Source organism: Salvia hispanica, chromosome 2 (assembly GCF_029641045.1).
Source record: "Salvia hispanica isolate PSC_SH4W2 chromosome 2, Shi_PSC_v1, whole genome shotgun sequence".
NCBI lineage: Eukaryota > Viridiplantae > Streptophyta > Magnoliopsida > Lamiales > Lamiaceae > Salvia > Salvia hispanica.
In genome coordinates this window covers 63658825-63676066 of record NC_142693.1, presented here as the reverse complement: position 1 = coordinate 63676066, position 17242 = coordinate 63658825, and the positions used below count along the sequence as shown (strand labels likewise).

Here is a 17242-nt window from a genome sequence, read left to right as displayed (position 1 = left end):
CCAACGTATAGATTGTGGGCTGCACTAACATCCCTAATTGGGAGTAATACAATAAGTCGGTCGATGAATTATTGCATCGCACCATGTTTTCTTGAGGGCTGTATATATTAAAACAATGTAACGATAGGTACATAGCCATCCAAGTTAGACCTCAATTTAGTTTCCATTTAGTAATATTAATTTCCCGAGAATCCATGGAATATTTATTGAGGCACGTTTTCCTAAAATTAAAAAAAAAATCAACACGTAAGTTGAGGAATAAATTATTGCACCTGCCCATCCGTCCATGTTAACACTAGAGAGGGATCATTTTATTTAGCCAGCCAAATTAGACCTACGGTTGCCCAGGCAAATCTATTTACATCATCCACCTATAAAAATGCATAGAGTATATAGTAGTTTTGATCCACGTAAAACTAGATCCAATTATAAAAATACAGAATAAAACAATACATAAGCTATTTTTAGGTCCCCATTAGTTTATTGTTAGGTCATTTTAATAAAATATGACATAAAATGGTTTAATAATGATATCAAACCCAAATTTTATAATATGATTTAAAACTAATTAATAATGATCTTCCGTGTTTTTGGTTAATTATTAACCATCAAATCGCCTAATTTGAAGGCCACGATTTGAGCGACCTGTTGAAATGGTGTCAGTGGTCCGTTGAGTTTGTGCGATGGGTGCATCTAGATCTGCCCAAGGTTTATCGAACCGGCGGTTAAAACCGAAACCGTAACCGTCGGTTACGGTTCTGAACCGAAACCGTGAGAATTTACCCGAACCGAAACCGTCGATTTTTGAACCGTGGTTCGGTTCAAGTTCAAAAATTTTCGAACCGAAACCGTGCCGGAACTGCCGGTTCCGGCGGTTTCAAACCGGAACCGCGAAAAACCGTGAAATCAATCCAGAACCGCAAAAAATCGGCGGTTTTGAACCGTAAAAAACCGTCGGTTCGGAACCGAAACCGAAACCGGCGGTTTTGGAACCAGAAACCGCGAAATACCCTCGCGGTTCGGTTCCGGTTAAACAATTTCCAAAACTGGAACCGACGGTTCCGAACCGTAACCGTCGGTTCCTGAACCCTGGGCACCTCTAGGTGCATCTGGTCCTAATTCACCCTATGACTTACCTTTATGGGCCAAAATTGTTACCTCACTTCACCCCAAAGTATATAAATATATCTCATAGTTCAACATAGAAGAGGTCCTGACTTTTAATTGAGAATTTTCTCTCCAAAAAATACACCATTCCATCGTCATACTCATCATTCAACTACCATTCAACTTGGAAGTTTAGAAGCAAGGCAAGATTGAAGACAAAAACTTCACGATTTACTCATATGGGTTTTACCGTTTGATTGTTTTCATTATTATGGATTTTGTTAACTCATATATGAGCAACTAATTTATAGAATTCTAGGGATTGACAATAAGGATTTAATCAAATACAAACTCAAAATATTGTACAAACTCCAAACTATAATCTGGACGTTAGAAATTGTCAACAGATGATAAAATAACAGCAATGAAAAATGTCAGTACAGTGTCAACTGTTAATACTGTATAACTGTGTTGACATTGGGAGTATATAAAATATGCAGACAACTGTGAGTTCGAATAAACTGGAGGTTAGAAATAGTTGAGTCCACGCAAGTTGAGTTGCATATATATATTTGCATGCATAAAAGGTGATTCAACTTTGCTTGGCTGTCGATTTTGTCCATGTATATTAACATGCATACCCACTTCCTGAATAATTTTAAAATAAGTGCGACGATATTGCTCATGCAGGCTGCAGCTTAGTTTATGCGTAGTCGCTGTACATAATTATTTCAACGGACAGTGCACCGGCATCGATCAATTAATAAAACAAATATGCCCGTATCAAAATACTTTATCTGTTCCCAATTAAATGTCACGTACTTTTTTACTCCCTCCGTCCATGAAATATACGTGATATGCACATTCCACTAACTTATTTTTTTACCCGTCCTTAATAAATTTCTCATTTTACTAAGTTGAGTCGTATTCCATTTTAGGACATCCAAACAAAATTGAATCATTTCCCCTATTAACTAAAAACAAAACATCCAATCATTTTTACTTTATTTCATCATCTACGTTACTCTCTCTTTATCTCTCATACTTTTTTCTCTTTTCTATTTTATTTTACTTTCACTTAATCTATTTTAGGACGTCCTCAACAAAAATTCTTAATCTCTTTGCCCAAAATTTATGTACCAACTTAGTTGGGACGGATGAAGTAATAAATATTTAAGGTGGAGAGAAAGTAAAGTAAGAGAGAGAATAATGTAGGCGAGACTCTCTTCTACATTATTTTCTCTCATACTTTACTTTGTCACCACTTAAACTATTTATTTCTCCAACATTTTTCCAAAACACGTGCAAAAAAAAAAACGTCTCGCTTAGGCTGAGACAGAGGGAGTATATATAAGTAGGACCTACCTTCCACTAACCTTTTCTCACCCACTTTCTATTCATTTCTTAAAACCTGCGTCAGGTCAAATGTGGCCTTATAATGGTGGACGAAGGGAGTATAAAAGTGGGTACGATATTCTACTAACTTTTTCCACAATTTTTCTTCACAAAGTCAAACAATTTATTAAAATCTGCACCGATAAAATATGAGACATTTAATGGGGACCGGAGGGTCCGCTACCTTATCATTGTCCACTTTCTTTTCGATAAAAATTAATTTTATGAATTTTTTTTTAAAAATATGTTAAAAAAGTGGGGCAATATGAATCATACTTTTATACGTTAGTTTTATAAAACATAATTTTAATAAGTTAATAGTAAAATATAGAGTCTACTTATTATTTATGGTTAAAAGTGAAAATAGTCGCTTAATGAAGGATAGATTAAAATGGTAAAAGTGGACATTTAATGGAGGATGGAAGGAGGTATAATATTTATTATATAAATAAAATTAAAAGTAAGTATACCTACATGATCTGAAATTTTGGATCCAATATATTTGTAACTAGTCATTTTAGTATTTTCATACACATAAAATATTGTGTCATGAGATAATGGTTACTAGTAGTATATATTATTGGCTAGTAAACCGTACATATTTGAAGACAATAATTTAAATATCTTTATTTTCAGCAGTCGATCAGGAAAATGGCTGGTGTTAGCAAGGTAGATTTCGATTGGGAGAAAGAGGTCAAGGAATTCGACGAAAGAAAAACGGGAGTGAAGGGTCTGGTGGATGCGGGAGTGACGGAGATACCCCGTCTCTTCATGCATCCACAGGAGGTCATAGACCGTTACCCGACAGCTAAGGGTGCAGCGGTGGAGCTGCCGGTGATAGACCTGACTGGGGCGGAGAGTGGGGGAGCAAGGCGGAGGGAAGTGGTGGAGGCGATCGGTAAGGCTGCGAGAGAATGGGGTTTCTTCTGCATCATCAACCATGGCGTTCCGTTGGTAACAATAAATGCCATGTTGGAATCTATAAAGAGATTCCACGAGCTCCCTGACGAGGACAAGGAGTCGCTCTACACATACGAGAGGAGCAAGCTAGTGAAGTGGAATAGCAACCTCCCCGTGGAGGAAGGCGATCCTGCTTGTTGGAGAGATGTTTTGAATTTGCATTACACTAACGATCATCTTGACCCTCATGAAATTCCTTCAGCTTGCAGGTATACACTGTTACAACAGACTCAATGTCTCACATCGATTGTAAAAGCAACTGGTGTGTGATTTATAAACTGAATAGACAGACTAGTCTTTTGGGATGAGTTTTCATGTTCTGGTTTGTAAAAGACTTGTCTTCTGAATGAGTTCTCATCAATGTTAATTTGCTTTGATTTGCAGGAAAGAAACGGTGGAATATGTGAAGTACATGATTGAGGTGAGGGAACTGATGGCGGAGTTGTTCTCGGAAGCCTTAGGGCTTCCGAGTGATCACTTATCGAAAATGGAGTGCATGAAAAACCTCGCCATTTCATGCTTGTATTATCCGGCTTGTCCTGAGCCTCACAAGACCTTAGGAGCCCCAAAGCATTCCGACATCTTTTGTCTCACCTTGCTCATCCAGGATAGCCTCGGCGGCCTCCAGATGCTCCATGGCAATCAATGGGTCGATGTACCGCCCGTTCCTGGGGCCCTCATCGCCAACTTCGGTGATCTCATGCAGGTTAATTATATCAGCCTCACTGACAAGAATTATTATTGTTTGATTACGTAATTATAATTATCATTTGCAGCTTTTTAGCAATGGCGAGTTCATAAGCGTGGAGCATAGAGTGGTGTCGCAATTGGCAGGGCCGAGGATCTCCGTGGCCACCTTCTCCACACCGAACATCCGAATAATGGGGAAGCCATTTGGTCCGATCAAAGAGCTGGTCACCAAAGACAAGCCTGCGGTTTATAGAGACTTCATGTTCGAAGAGTACTTCAAATACTACAAAACAAAAGCCGCTAGCGTGGAATCAGCCTTGGAATATTACAGGATTAATTAATAAATAGTAGTACATGATTTTAATAAAATGGCTGTATGCCATAATCTTTAATTTATAGTAGTATAAGAAAGTACCTGTCTGTTTTAATTATTTGTATTTCCACTTGTGATGTTTCATCGGATTGAGCTCCATGAACATGCATTATGCACATGCTGTGTTTGCCCTAGGATAATTAATGAATCATTTTATTGGAAATGTCTACTTGGTGGCTTTATCAATACGCCTCTAAAAATAAGTCTAAGTCGGCAGTGGCATATCCGGAGTTTTTATTTTTGATTATGAAATATACGACAAATAATTAGTATGATATAAAGACAATTAACATTGACTACAAAAATAATTTAATCAGTAAGAACTTTTTATATGAAGTACGAATTTTACCAAAAATAATACTCCCTCCATCCCCCATAATTTGTCACCATTTGACCCGGCATGGGTTTGAAGAAGTGTAGTTGAAAGTGGGTTGAAAAAGTTAGTGGCACGTTGGTCCTAATTTTATATATTAGTTTTTGTGAAGATATGTGGCTGCATCAACTCAGCTTCAACAGGAATGAAGTTTTGCTAAGTGTTGGAGAAGTCGTGTTCTCCTCTAGCGCGCTTCTTTAAGTAAAAGGAGCTTTTATCCGGGCCGTTAGATGCGATTAGATTAGATGATTAAATCTGGTCCATCCATTGTAGTTAGTGGAAGTAGTTAACTTTGTTGGGTTTGTTTTAGCCTCTTAATCGAGATGGCATTTTTGTATCCAATTCAACTGAGAGATTCATCTTCAATAAAATTCCTTTCGTTCTCAATTCGATTCGATCCAGTTCTTGCCTTCCACATTTGTTCTTCAATCTCGCGATTCCACTCGATTACGCAACAAATTGGCGCCATCTGTGGGAAGGATCTTCGAAGCTGGTTCAGATCGTCGGAGTTTGAAGAATGGCAGGGGCAAAGTTCGAGATTTAGAAGTTTACAGGCCAGAATGATTTTGGTTTATGGAAGACCAAAATGAAGGCCGTCTTGATGCAGCAGGGAGCGTGGAAAATCTTGAAGGATGGCAAACCACTGTCAATGGAGGGCTGCCGGAGAAAGAGGCGGTGTAGTTGGAAAAGTTGGAGTACAAGGCGTACAATACTTTCTTGCTTTATCTCAATGATAGAGTTCTGCGGGAGGTGCAGAAGGAGGAGACCACGCTTGATGTATGGGAGAAATTAGAGTCTATATATGCTACAAAATCCACCACCAATCGACTCCATCTCAAGAACAAGCTACTGGCCTTCAAGATTACAGAATTAAAGGGTCTCCTGGAGCAGCTTGAAGAGTTTCATAGGCTTCTTGATGATTTAGAAGCAATCGAGGAAACAATGAAGGATGAGGACAAGGCATTGATGTTGTTACATGCCTTTCCAAGAAGCTATGTACATTTCAAGGAGGCTATTCTTTTTGGCAGGGAAACCAAGGTCAGCTATGAAGAGGTTTACCTGGCATTGAAACTCAAGGAAGTGGAGGATGTGGATTCTCTAAGAAGAGAAGAGAAGGCTGCATATCCAGTCCCAGAGAACCTGTATACTAAAGGCAATGACAAGAAGTTTCCTCCTACCAAGAAGAAGTTTGGCAAGAAAACAGATAAGGAGAAGGTGGGTGGATTCAAGGAGACAAGGAGCTGCCATCACTGCAAGAAACCGGGCCATATAAAGAAGGATTGTTTTGCTTGGAAGAGAAAGCAAGCTGCTGAAAGTGCAGGCCCAAGCATGAGTGTTTCTGATTATGTTCAGGAGGTGGAGGAGAAGCCTCCTCAAGCATTGAATATCATGGAGATAGGTGAGGATGCTTGCTGGATTCTTGACTCAGGTTGTAGTTTCCATATGTGTCCACATGAGCATTGGTTTGAGTCCTTGAATGAATCTGATGGTTCTGCGGTCCTGGGGAACAATCAAGTTTGTGGCATAAAAGGGATTGGTAGTGTCAGGTTGAGGATGAAGGATGGCTCGGTTGTAATATTGAATGATGTGAGGCTTATTCCTGATGTTAAGAGGAATCTCATATCATTGGGGCTTCTTGATAAGAAGGGCTGTAAAATAGAGACTTTTGCTGGAAAAACATTGGTGAAAAGAGGGGATATGGTTCTTCTTGAAGGTGTGCAGCAGGGAATCCTTTATTATCTTTTATTATCTGAATGGAGCTGTTGTGAGAAGATCTAGGGATGTGAATGTAGTAAAATCATAGCCTCTGGAATTATGGCATGTGAGGTTGAGGCATCCTGGGAATGCAGTATCAAGGAGTTGATAAAAAGGGAAGTTATTTCTGGAGCAACTGATAGAGTTGGTCAGCCTTGTGAAGATTGTATTCTTGGCAAGGCTAACAAATTGCCATTTCCAAAGGGTAAACACACCTCTACAGCAAACACACCTCTAGACTATGTACACAGTGACCTGTGGGGGCCGACACCAGTGAGTTCATTGGGGGGAGGAAGATAATCTATGAGTGTCATAGATGATTTCTCCAGGAAGATGAGGGTATTTATTCTGAAAGAGAAGTCAGAGGCTTTCTCAATGTTCAAAGAATGGTGTATAATAGTTGAGAGGGAAAAAGGTTGTGTGGTGAAGTGCTTGAGAATAGATAATGGCTTGGAATTCCTTTCAAAAGAGTTAGAAAAATTCTGTCATGAGAAGGGAATCAAAAGGCATAGGACAGTCCCCCTTAATCGACAACAAAATGGGGTGGCTGAAAGAGCTAACAGGACTATCATGGAGAGAGTAAGAAGTATGTTGTTGGCCTCTGGGATGGAGAAGAAATTCTGGGCAGAGGCAGTGTCTACTAGTAAAGTTAATCAACAAATGTTCCTTCTTCAAGCATTAACAGTGAGACACCAGACTTCAGGTGGTATGGAAGTTATGGTCGGTATATTCATCTTAGGCCATTTGGCTGTAAGGCTTTTGCTTATCTGAAGCTATCCAAACTGGATGCAAGAGCTCTTAGATGTGTCATGATAGGCTATCAGGATGGTGTGAAAGGGTATAGGCTTTGGTGTATAGAGCCTGGAAACTATAATGGTAGTGATCAGTAGAGATGTTATCTTCATTGAGAATGACATGCCATTCAAGAAAACTATGGCTTCAATCTCTGATAATTCTGATCTTGATGCTAATGCTGGAGTTCAGGTGGAGAGTCATTCTGATGAGAGTGACCCAGATAGTGATAGCATTGAAGTAGAAGCTGATAATGCAAATGATCTGAGTGGTTATCAGTTGGCCAGAGATAGAGCTAGGAGAACAAACATTAGGCCGCCTTCTAGATTTGCTGATTCAGAAATGCTGTATTTTGCTCTATGTGTGGCTGAGGAGATTGAGTTCTCTGAGCCAGGGTCTTACGAGGAAGCAATGGAGTGTAAAGAAAGAGATAAGTGGCTAAAGGCTATGATTGATGAAATTGATTCCTTGATTAAAAATGGCACTTGGATCCTGGTGGATAAGGTGGAGGGCAGGAAGCTAATTAGTTGCAAGTGGATCTTCAAAAAGAAGATTGAATCTGCTGATAATGAGCAGATCAGATTTAAAGCCACGTTGGTGGCAAGGGGCTTCACACAAGAGCATGGTATTGATTACAACTAGATTGGGAACTTGAGCAGTTGGATGTAAAGACAACATTCCTACATGGAGATATTGAGGAAACCATCTATATGTGTCAGCCAGAAGGTTTTGTTAAGTCAGGGATGGAGAATAAGGTGTGTCTACTTAAGAAGAGTCTCTATGGCTTGAAACAAGCCAGCAGGCAGTGGCACAGAAAGTTTGATAACCATATGTTGAAGAATGGTTTTATCAGATCAAAATATGATGAATGTGTCTACAACAAAAAGAGAAAGGGGGTTCCAGTTGCTTATCTTCTTCTTTATGTTGATGATATGCTTGTAGCAGGATCATCTAAAGAGGAAATTCAGAGAATAAAAGATGACTTGAGCTCTACTTTTGATATGAAGGATTTAGGTGGAGTGAAGCTACTCGAGATGTGACAGTACAAGTGTAGTGTGTGTGCAGTGTTGCGATATTCAAATAAGGCAGGTTCCCCAGATCCAGCAAGTCCACTAGATCACTTGGTCTAGGAACTCGTAGGTTGTGCGGAATCCCGGTCGTCGGACACACAAGTACTTCCGCGCTTCAAAAACCCTCAACCACTTTACTAAACCTAGTATAGGGAAGTAGGGATCGATCCCACAGAGAAGGATGCGTAAGACTCGTAATCAAGGATTTGGGAGTATTTTTTGGTGTTGGCTGCTGCCACGCATTTTCTTGGGTTGAGGAAAATTAAAATTAACTTGACTTGGGAATATTAGAAAGAAACTTAACCTAACAGCTAGACCTAGGAGATAATTCTACGGTGGGACCACATCTAAGGAAAAGCAGAGTACGACTGGAAAGTGGCAGAATAACTAACTCTCGTACTAACTGACAGTGACATCGTCTTCTACAACCAAATTCGCATAAAACTTCTTGAGAAAACACATAAGCAAATCAAAAACAGGGCTACTAACTTGAAATCAAATCTATGCATAAATAACGAAGAACTTAACAGATCTGCATACCTAGACGAAGTGAAATAGAAAACAAAGGAAATAAAACAAGTCTATCAACTACTGTTTCTTTCACACGCCAAAACCAACTTCAGACGCTAAATCCACTCCGGATCCAAGCGTCCGACACGGACTCCAAACAGAAGAAATTCTCCATCAAGTCAGATTTACAAATTTAAGCTCCGAACACTCAATCAACCACAGATCTGTCACCAAATTCCACATCAAACACCTCAATAACGAAATAAGCAGAGATCGACATAGCAATTTAAGAATTACGCTAACAGCAGAGAGATCTAAGCAAAATAACTTGAAATTAAACAGCTAAACTCAGATCCATGAGCGATAAGCAGTTAAACATCATCAACATCAAAGTCGACTCCCAAAAGTGAAGTTCGACGGTGGAAACTAGCAAAAACAGCTGAAATTAAAACAATTGTATCTTCGCCCTCACTAGGACGGTGTTACCAACCTCGAGATCTTTAGAAAGTACCCCCCCTATCAAGATTATCCCCAGAATTTTTTCCAAGTGTGTGTGTAAATGTATGAGCTAAGAAGAGTAAAAACTCTATCCCATTGCGCTGCATGCTCCTCTCTATTTATAGGCGTTTTAGTGGGTCCAGCGAGGTATTGATAATGACTTTGTTGCCCTCAGCTGTAGACTCCCTTTATCACGCCAATTTCCTCGTAATTCCTGCTCATTTCGTTCCATTCTCCTGCTAGACCATCTCCTCCATAACTTCCTCGATCTAGCCATTTTCGTCACACACCTGGCTTAGGAAACGTGTTAGACCCAGCAAATTATAACATTACTTTGCACATACCGATGCATGAAATTAGCCTTATCAAACTGCTCACACTTAAACCATACTTGTCCTCAAGTATAAAGATAAGAAAAGAAAAAGAATAAGGCAAATTTCAAGCGAGGTTATCTCTTGACCGACTCCTAGACCTAGACTCAAGAAAAACTAAGAAATATAAGAAAATCACACAAACACGCAAAACACATATATACATGAGCTAGTTTCAATTTTAGGCATCTGTCCCCACAAGATTAAGGTCATTCCAATATTTTGCACTCCTCCAAATAGGCCCTTTCCCTTCCTTTACCTAGCCAATCTGTCAGCTTGTCAAGACAGCTCTCTACTTACCCAATTGTTAGGTTCACTCGATCACTCATTCCTCACCAGGGATGTTAGGATCGATTCTCTCTTAAGTTAATGCTACACCACTGAAGCGTTGGGTTATGAGAGTTTTCTCCTTCCTGGGTCAGGCTATCATTATTCCTGTTTTAGACCATTCCCCCCTCTGGACTTCGTCCAGCTTATACCTCCCTGACTTCGTCCAACTTATGCCTTCATAACCCAATTCCCCCTTTTTTTCTTTCTCCTTCATAGCTCTTCTTCCCTAAGCATTCAGTGGTGGCCCTTAAACATTTGTTAGCTCAAAGTTATCTGAGGTTTAACTCACTATATAGTAGGGCTTCACAACTAAGTAAGTAGAGGCATTCTCCGTCATTCTCGCTTCATTCAAATTAACTAGGCTCATTTAAGGAAAATGCTTCTAAGTTGAAATGCCTCCTATCTTCAATTACTTTCACTAAGGGAGTCATGCCGTATTAAATCCACTGGCTCATGTGACAATACTTAAAACTAAGAGACTCTTAACATGTAATACGGGTAATGCATTGACTCCTCTCCCCCTCCCACTTCACTCAAGCTTGTCCCTAAGCCATCGTCGTGAAGGGGGGAACAGAGAGATCAATGCAAAACTAAAATCATAAAACTTCTCACACTTAGACCAAGCAATGGGCTAAGTGGGAGAAAGACACAGAAAAACACAGAAAAACAAATAAAACAACAGAAAACACGAACTTCTCGCACTTAGACCACGCAGTGGGCTAAGTGGGAGAAGATATAACAAGTGATAAACACATATATAACAGGTAGATAATAAAAAAAAGAAAAGAACGAAAAATAAAATTTACTTGGTCAAGAGATGTTTGATCATTTCTGGGGCTGGCTCCCTCGGGAGCCAGACTGGTGTGGGACTCCGGGGCGGGTCACTTTCACCTTCTTCCTAGCTGGCTGCTCCAGCTCTTCTTCCTTCTGCTTTGGGATTTCCGGTACTGACTTTCTCACGATCAATTTTGATTTTGGTGGGGCTGGAACTTGCACGGGAATGGTCGGGGAGATCATCTGAAGCGACTGCTGTGGTCGCTTGACGGAGGGACTGCTATGGGTGGGCTGCCTGACTTCATTGCTGGACCCAGGAGTTGTCCTCAACTGGGTCAAGGGGAGCGTCTGCTGCATCCACTTCAACATTTTCATTGAAAGCTCCACCGCTTCCGTCATCCTATCATTCTGTTTGGCACATTTCACTGCCAAATATTTCCCCTCAGGATCTGCACTGCCTCCCGATTTCCCATCAATTCGTTCCTTATCCCACCGAGTTCCTTCATCATATCCTTCCGCATTATCTGCATCTCCTTTTTCATGTCCTGGACTTCCTTCCGCAGCTCCTCGATCTCTTCACTTGGCATGGCCTCTTCTGCTTCCTCCGGCTCCGCCTTCACCTTGTCTCCTAAAGAATAGAAGAGAGTTTTGGTGCCTTGAGTCTGCAGCAACCCCTTGTTGAAGAAATAATCAACACTGAACACCTCTGGGGGGTCGCACATGACTACAAGTGGAGCAGCCTTGGCAATTCTCATTTCTATATTCCTCTGGAGGTAAGCGCCGATGAGGTGGCAGGTGTACATATGACGTCCTGGGTTTCTCGTCATCTGGTGGCACGCCTGCGCCATCCAATATCCGAGGTGCACCTTAACACCCTCTGCCATGCACCAAGTGAAGTAGAGATCGGTAGTAGTGAGGGCTGAATTCGCACTGCCCATCAAATTGTAACTGATAAATGTTTGAGCAAAACGGAGGATCCGATCTTCGATGTGGGAGGCTTTGGAGTAGCTGGATTTAAACGCCCCTGATTTAGAGTGCGTGACCAGTTCCCATGCTGTCTGGACTTTGAACCCAGGTGTGTTCTTTGGCATCCCCACCATCCTGTCGTTCCAAGCCCCCTCTTCATCTTCTTCCATAGTGAACAACCCCATCCGTAGGGACCACTCCCTAATGCTCAACTCGTGCTCCTGATTGAAGAGTCTGAATGTGATGGAATCCGCGTCCAGGTCTGAGGTATTCTTCAAACGAAAAGTGGAGAAAAACTCCCTTGCCAGATCCACTGGTACCCTCTCTTGGCTGTGCTGCAACAGCCACTCAAACCCTATTCCCTGGATATAGGCGCGGAATTCTTTGTCACATGCAATTATCTTGAGCTCCCTCTTGCTATACTGTTTTCCCGACTTGGCCATCTTTCCTGCGCTGCATCGTTCCTTGTACACCGCGATTCTTTTCTGGTCGTCAAACTGTCTCATCTCCTCCAGTAAGCTCTTAGTCAGCCAAATCACGGGGCGTCCGGGAATTGGCTCTTCCTCAACCTCCTCAGAATTATAGCTTGGCTCAGGGATGGGCTCCTCGTGCTCGTCAACAAGGGTTTCCTCGGTCTCAGGGGAAAGGGTCTCCTCGACCTCCTGGACGGAGGGAGCTTTCCTTGACCGGGTAGATGCAGTCACCGGCGCCTTTCCTTTTCTTGCTTTCTCCTTGGCCAAGCGCGCCTCTGTCTCTGTCGCTTGTCGCTTCAGGTATGAAGTCATCAACTTTGTCAAGGAGGTTTCTCCTGGTGCGCCTCCTTTCGGCCCTTTTATCAATCTTGGGCTCACTTGTTTCGTGGTCATCAACCAGGTCCACGATCAATTTTAGCCCTTCCTCGGGCTCCGGTTCCGCCGTCGAATGTAGATCTGACTCCGCCAACAGCTTTTCTGGGGTTTCCCCCTCTTCAACCACCATCGGGGTTGCCCCCTCGATATAGATGGGGTTCTCCCCCCTGACATCTCCTGGAATAGGGGTTTCCCCCTCAGTAGTTGTTTCAAACATAGGGGTTTCCCCCTCAACAGCCTTCTCAAACACAGGGGTCTCCCCCTCAGCAATTTCAACAGAAACTGGGGTTTCCCCCTCACGAACTTCAAACACAACAGGGGTTTCCCCCTCACATATCTCAACAGCAATAGGGGTTTCCCCCTCAAGAATTTCATCAGCAGTAGGGGTTTCCCCCTCATACATTTCCCTACCCTCAAGATTAGGGTTCTCCGGTACATTACCTTCTGTCTCCTTCAAGGTCTCGTCATGCGTCTGTTCACCGTCCTCAGATTGCCTGTTTAAAGCCTCCTCTGTTTCCGCTACTTGCGAAACGCCCCTTGCATGAGGTAGTTCCGCGACTTGCGATCTTGTTTCAGAGAGATTTGTCGGTGTTGCGGCCGAATCCGCCGGAATTGGCAGTGATGGTACAGTCGGCGCAGACGGCATCAGACTTGCGGTGAATAGGGCGTACACCTCCTTCGCTTTCTCTATGCTTCCCACCTTCTGTGTTAATTCGGCCAACAAAGTGGGGTCATACTCAGTTCCCTTGGTCGAATCCATCGGTACAGATCTGAAAGAAAACGAAAATAACTAGGCGATTTTGTTGTTAGGGTTTCGTCTGTCTTTTAGAGAGAGAGTGAATGAAGAGAGAAGGAAGAGCAAACACAATTTTTTTGTCTAATGAGGAATGATGGAGAGAGAAGGACGACGGTTGCCTTTTCTGGTGAAAGGATGGTGCGGTTGCAGGCGTGATGTAAGCAACCGTACGTCTCCCATAATTATCGGCCAGAATTTGAAATTCAAAATATCCTTTCCCTCCTTGACTCCTTCCTTCAGGCTCTCTCCTGGCGAATCCCCTCGACCATGCCCTACAAAATAAAATTTGAAGATTCCAGACCCCTGGGTCGAGGTTAAGGCATAAAATACGGTTCCCCTAGGAGTCTGGTGCTTCGAAAATTTATACACATAAGTACATTTTTTTTATGATCGTTTTTTTTTTTTTTTTTTTTAGAGAAAAATTAAACTATTTACATGTTGTATTTCCGAGATTCCCTGGTTTAGTTGTGAATTTTCAAAATTATCAGCTTACCCCTTGACCCAGGAATTCATCAGAAATTACCCTCGTCCTTTTAGGCAATAATAGGGAGTGTGTGTAGTGGAATCTCGTCCACAACACACAACTCAGAATTATCCCTATAGACCTTCACTCTATGACCGTTTACAAGGAAAGGAACAGAGTTTGGAGCACTTCCCTGGATCTCTACTGCTCCATTTGCTCGGATGCCAACGATGGTGTATGGGCCAATCCATTTAGACTTCAGTTTCTCTGGCATGAGCTTAAGCCGAGACTGAAAAAGGAGCACTTTCTGTCCCACATGAAGTTCCTTGACCCGGAGGTTTTTATCGTGCCATAACTTCGTTCTTTCTTTGTACCACATGGCAGATTCAAACGACTCCAGCCGAAGTTCCTCCAACTCTTGCAATTGCAACTTCCTCTCTTCTTCGCATGCTATCGGCTTCATGTTCATTTCCTTCACTGCCCAGTATGCCTTGTGTTCAATTCCTACAGGCAAGTGACACATCTTACCAAACACAAGTCTGTAGGGTGACATTCCAATAGGTGTTTTAAAAGCAGTTCTGTAGGCCCACAATGCGTCCCCGAGTCTTTTGCTCCAGTCTTTCCTTGACGGATTAACTGTTTTCTCCAATATCGCCTTGATCTCGCGATTAGAAATCTCTGCCTGGCCATTAGACTGAGGATGGTAAGGAGTTGACACTCGATGGTGTACATCATATTTCTTCATCAAAGCCTCGATGGTGCGATTACAGAAATGTGTTCCTTGGTCTGAGATGATGGCTCTAGGAACTCCGTATCTGTTGAAAATGTTATCCTTGATAAATTTCGCCACCTCCTTTGATTCGCAAGTTGTGGTGGCCTTAGCTTCTATCCACTTAGATACATAATCCACTGCAACCAATATGTAGGTATTCCCACAGGATGACGGAAACGGTCCCATAAAGTCCATTCCCCACACATCAAAAATTTCGCACACGATCACTGGGATCAGAGGCATCTCATCTCTCCTTGAAATTCCCCCTGTCTGTTGGCATCTCTCACAACATTGGCAGAATTCGAAAGCATCCTTATTCAATGTTGGCCAATAAAATCCGCTGTCTAGAACCTTCCTCGCTGTTTTCCTTGGCCCAAAGTGGCCTCCACATGCTAACGCGTGGCAATGATTTAACACATCTCTTTGTTCCCATTCGGGAATGCAGCGCCTAATCACTTGATCTGAGCACATTTTCCACAGGTAAGGATCATCCCAAAAATAAAATTTGGATTCGCTTCTAATCTTCATCCTCTGGGCCCGGGAAACTTCTTCTGAAACCGGCATCTCTCCTGTGACCAAGTAGTTGGCTAGATCAGCAAACCATGGTTCTGCATTCAGCGTGCACTTCCCTTTATCTGATTCCCCTAGACCGGTCAGAGCCAAAACTGCTTCCCAGTCAGGTGGTCTAGGAAATTTCTCCAAAAGGTACAAATGTTCCTCGGGAAAGGCATCGAGTATAGCCTCTTCTGTTTCTCCTTGGAAGATTCTGCTCAAATGATCTGCTACCCTATTCTCCGTTCCTCTTTTATCTCGTACTTCCCAATCAAATTCTTGTAAAAGTAACACCCAACGGATTAACCTTGGCTTCGACTCCTTCTTAGCCAGTAAGTACTTTATTGCTGCGTGATCCGTGAAGACTATAACCCTTGACCCAAGAAGGTAGGGTCGGAATTTTTCAAAGGCATACACGATGGCTAACATTTCCTTCTCCGTGGTGTCATAATTCTTCTGAGCTTGATTTAGTGTTTTGGAAGCATAGAAGACCACATAGCTTTTTCCATCAATTTTTTGTCCTAAGACAGCTCCCACAGCAAAATCGCTCGCATCACACATTATCTCGAAAGGATGGTGCCCTGATTATTGGTGCTGATACTAACCTGTCCTTAAGCAGCTGGAACGCCCTCTCACATCCTTCGTCAAAGACGAATTCAACATCATTTTGTAACAACCGAGTGGTTGCGCGATTTTTGCAAAATCCTTTATGAACCTCCTATAGAACCCTGCATGGCCTAGGAAACCTCTCACCTCTTTTTTATTCGTAGGGTATGGTAATTTTGATATCACATCCACCTTTGCCTTGTCTACCTGGATACCCCTCTCAAAAACCACGTGACCTAGGACAATGCCTTCAGTCACCATGAAGTGGCACTTCTCGAAGTTCAACACTAAATGCTTTTCCTGACATCTCTGCAACACTAGATCCAGGCTGGCTAAACAAGCATCAAATGAGTTCCCATAGACGGTGAAATCGTCCATGAATATCTCAATGCATACTTCCAACAGATCCGAAAAAATGCTCATCATACATCGTTGAAAAGTCCCCGGTGCATTACACAATCCAAACGGCATTCTTCGGTATGCATATGTACCAAAAGGGCACGTGAAAGTGGTCTTCTCTTGACCCTCCGGATTAACGTAGATTTAGAAATATCCGCTGTATCCGTCAAGGAAACAAAAATACTGTTTGCCTGCCAATCTTTCCAGCATCTGATCAATGAAAGGCAAAGGAAAATGATCCTTCTTTGTGGCTTCATTCAACTTCCTGTAGTCGATGCACATCCTCCACCCTGTCACTAATCTGGTGGGTACCAATTCATTCTTCTCATTTTTGATGACTTGTATCCCAGACTTCTTTGGCACCATATGGACAGGACTGACCCACTCACTGTCAGGAATGGAGTAAATGATTCCTAGAGCAAGCAACTTCAATACCTCCTTCAAGACTTCCTCTCGCATGTTTGGGTTCAGCTTCCGTTGTGCATCTCGATGAGCCTTTGCACTTTCTTCCAGACGGATGTGGTGCATGCAAAGATCTGGACTTATTCCCACCAAATCTGAGAGAGTCCATCCTATTGCCTTCTTGTTCCTTTTGATGACCTCTAACAACTCCTTCTCCTGTTCCTTGGTCAAGTTGCTGTTGACTATTACTGGAAATGTCTCGTCCTTCTCCAAGTAAGCGTACTTAAGGCCTGGTGGGAGTGTTTTCAGCTCTTTTTTCGTTCCATTCGTCTCCTGGGGCAAGGGATTTTTTTCTGAATTTTCTGGTGAAGTCTCTTTCCCTAACCCAGGAGATTTTTCCAAACTGGCCACATAAGCCGATCCCTTGGACCTAGCTGATT

At 42.3% G+C, this 17242-nt stretch overlaps 1 protein-coding gene across 1 annotated transcript; it reads left to right on the top strand.

The window, feature by feature from the left end:
- Positions 1 to 3116: 3116 nt before the first annotated feature.
- On the top strand, positions 3117 to 4665 carry LOC125202168 (1-aminocyclopropane-1-carboxylate oxidase homolog 1-like). Its single transcript, XM_048100524.2, has 3 exons — positions 3117 to 3671; positions 3847 to 4168; positions 4239 to 4665. Exons 1-3 carry the CDS (start codon positions 3154 to 3156, stop codon positions 4491 to 4493), a joined length of 1095 nt encoding a protein of 364 aa, XP_047956481.1. The 5' UTR covers positions 3117 to 3153; the 3' UTR covers positions 4494 to 4665.
- Positions 4666 to 17242: the final 12577 nt, after the last annotated feature.